The sequence below is a fragment of the Priapulus caudatus genome, unplaced genomic scaffold (genome assembly GCF_000485595.1).
Source record: "Priapulus caudatus unplaced genomic scaffold, Priapulus_caudatus-5.0.1 Scaffold3473, whole genome shotgun sequence".
NCBI classification, from domain to species: Eukaryota; Metazoa; Priapulida; class Priapulimorpha; order Priapulimorphida; family Priapulidae; genus Priapulus; species Priapulus caudatus.
In genome coordinates this window covers 13,007-14,738 of record NW_014580534.1, presented here as the reverse complement: position 1 = coordinate 14,738, position 1,732 = coordinate 13,007, and the positions used below count along the sequence as shown (strand labels likewise).

The 1,732-nt window shown below is 38.7% G+C and overlaps 1 protein-coding gene across 1 annotated transcript in view; it reads right to left on the bottom strand.

Annotated features, from left to right (window-relative positions):
• Nucleotides 1-786: 786 nt before the first annotated feature.
• Nucleotides 787-1,732, bottom strand: part of LOC106819453 (glutamate receptor-interacting protein 2-like) — a gene marked incomplete at both ends in the record, with an annotated part of 3,813 nt that continues 2,867 nt past the window's right edge. Inside the window, 1 exon segment of the mRNA XM_014824084.1 lies at nucleotides 787-932. Coding sequence (XP_014679570.1) covers nucleotides 787-932 — 146 coding nt within the window.

Sequence of the window (1,732 nt, the reverse complement as noted above, 5' to 3'; positions counted from 1 at the left end):
TCTCTCTCTCTTCTCTCTCTCTCTCTCTCTCTCTCGCTCTTCTCTCTCTCTCTCTCTCTCTCTCTCTTCTCTCTCTCCTCTCTCTCTCGCTCTCTCTCTCTCTCTCCGCTCTCTCTTGCTCGCTCTCTGTCCCTCTCCGTCTCTCTCTCTCTCTTTCGTCTCTCTCTCTCTCTCTCTCTCTCCTCCTCCTCCTCTCTCTCCCTCCCTCCTCTCTCTCTTTTTTCTTCTTCTCTCTCTCTCTCTTCTCTCTCTCTCTCTCTATCTCTCTCTTTCTCTCATTCTCTCTCTATCTCTCTCTTTCTCTCATTCTCTCTCTCTCTCTCCCTTTATCATATTCTAGGAGGAATTACTCTGAAATTATGTGGAGACTTGCTGGTATGATATCCCTGCTAAGTATTACCGTACTCTGGGTATCTCGGAGTTATTCTATGAAGAGATCTATGTGTTCCTACTAAGCACTACTAGATATTGTATTATTAACTATTAGTGACCACACTAACATCATTAGTAGTACATAATTAAGCTAAAGGATATAATTGTCCACTTTTTTACAAAAGTATGATTGTTGATAGTTACATAAAGTACACACATAGGTAGTTTAAGATATGTACATAGATATGTCTATCATAATATGTATATACATATATATATGTATATCATAAGATATGTCTTTTTTCACGAATTCATCATTTATTCATTCAATTTTCATGCCTTTGCGACAAAAAAACAACACAATTCATCTGATTTATGGCTCTCAGCTCCTGTACAATAGAGGGCGTGACTTACGTGACTGTGGCACCTCGTATTCGACCTCTAGCGTGACCTTCTGACCTGCATTCTTCATCAGGTTGATGACCTCGTCGTGTTTCAGGTTGAGAGTTCGAATGCCATTGACGGAGAGAATTCGATCTCCCACCTCCAGCGCATCGCTCCTGTGACATAAAGTTAATATGTGTTTTATTATATTGCATGCATTAATCATAAATAAATTATTATATATTGAACGAATAAAAGAATATCTTTTTATTGTGTTATTATTATTACTACTATTATTATTATTTCCAGCGCATCGCTTCTGCGGCACGGCAACAGAAAAGACGCGACAGAAGTATGTATTAATCATAAAAAATAAATGATAAAATATTGAACGAATAAAAGAATCTATTATTATTATTATTATTATTATTATTATTATTATCATCATCATCATCATCATCATCAACATCAACATCAAGAGCTAATGATATTGGTATTATTAGTTGTTTTTCCTGTGAGTATTACATATTATTTAAGAGAGTACTTTCGTTACATTGAGTATCTTAGAGCCATTTTTGTTCTAAACCCTATATTCTTTCCTAGCTTCTACACCTTTTCTAGATTACCTACCTACTGTACGTACTATCATTTGGAACACCCTCCCTCCCCCTCTTCCTAAAAAAACTGACGTTCGTTGAAAGAAAATCTGGGAGAAATTAATTTTTTGTCTCGAGCAGAATGCTTTAATGATGATTAGATTACGACTGGCTTTTACTAATTAGCGTGCCAGCTTCCCTCTCCTTCTTCTCCCCTCCCCCTCCTCCTCCTCCTCCTCCTCAGGGGGATTATACGATCTCTCTTCTCCCTCTCTCCTCTTTTCTCCCCCTCCTCTTTCTTCTTTCCCTCCTGTCCCTCTCCTCCCTCTCCTCCCTCTGCTTTCCCTCCTCTTTGTTCTCCCCTCCTCTCTCTTCTCCCC